The sequence below is a fragment of the Notothenia coriiceps genome, unplaced genomic scaffold (assembly GCF_000735185.1).
Source record: "Notothenia coriiceps isolate Sejong01 unplaced genomic scaffold, NC01 NC01_scaffold00036258, whole genome shotgun sequence".
Classification (NCBI taxonomy): domain Eukaryota; kingdom Metazoa; phylum Chordata; class Actinopteri; order Perciformes; family Nototheniidae; genus Notothenia; species Notothenia coriiceps.
The window spans coordinates 680-1642 of record NW_011368959.1 but is presented as its reverse complement, the minus strand read 5'-3'; the positions used below and the strand labels follow the sequence as shown (position 1 = coordinate 1642).

General features: G+C 42.4%; 1 protein-coding gene across 1 annotated transcript; it reads right to left on the bottom strand.

The window, feature by feature from the left end:
• Positions 1 to 3: 3 nt before the first annotated feature.
• LOC104963463 (GTPase IMAP family member 2-like) lies at positions 4 to 673 on the bottom strand (the record flags this gene model as incomplete). Its single annotated transcript, XM_010792055.1, has 1 exon — positions 4 to 673. A coding segment is annotated over exon 1 (589 nt), but the record flags the coding sequence as incomplete, so codon positions are not given.
• Positions 674 to 963: the final 290 nt, after the last annotated feature.

Genomic DNA, 963 nt, shown 5'->3' with positions numbered 1-963 from the left:
ACGCTTCTATGAACCTCTCTACCTTCTGGAACATCTCATTGGTGTAATGGCTTCCTCCGTTCTTCTCTGTTATGTTTCTGATCTTGTCGAGCAGCTCTCTGACTTGAGAACGATCCTCCACCTTATTATTGAAGACGTGGTACTGCCCATTACATTTCCCCACAAGTTCCTGCAGATCTCCACTTTCCTTCCAGAACTCTTCGATAGGTGTTCCTTTGAGCAGATCACCGTAGGTAAAGAGAACCATGCTGTATCTGTCTGCTTCCTCTCCAAAGATTTCCTGAATCTTCTGCACCGACTGTATTTCTTCATCTTTGAATCTGCCCAGTCTGATGACGACCAGGAAGACATGGGGTCCAGGAGAAGCATAAGCAATGCTCTGGTTAATCCTGCCTCTGGTCTCCTCTGCATCAAACCTGGAGTCAGACAGACCCGGAGTGTCAATGACAGCAACTCTCTGTCCATCCACTTCACCAAAGGCCTTAGCACAGGTAACAGTCAGAGAATCAGGAGAGCACTTTGATTCAAAGTGCTCTTTTCCCAGAATGGTGTTTCCTGAGGCGCTCTTCCCAACACCGGTCTTCCCCACCATCACAATCCGGAGGACATCGTTATTGTATGTGTTAGATTCTGATGGGGGAAAAAAACAACATATATTTTAAGTCCTTTTAGTACTCATATCTTAAGTTAATAATAACAATGGGCAAGTGGGAAGAAGCTGTTCTGTTTTCTCCTTAGCTAGTTATACAGGTGACTGCATGTTGGTCCGTTAAAAATATTTAAGACTGTAAGTTGCATAATTTAGTTTCCACCTCAGGGTTTCTTAGATATTGGCTAGCTCTTAATATTATTATTTGTTCTTGAATGTAGAATATGTAATTTGTCCCTGGGGTCTCTCAATCTAAACATTAACAAAAGAAGGAGTTTAGTGGCGTTATAAATAAAATCAATGGAGGCTTTAAG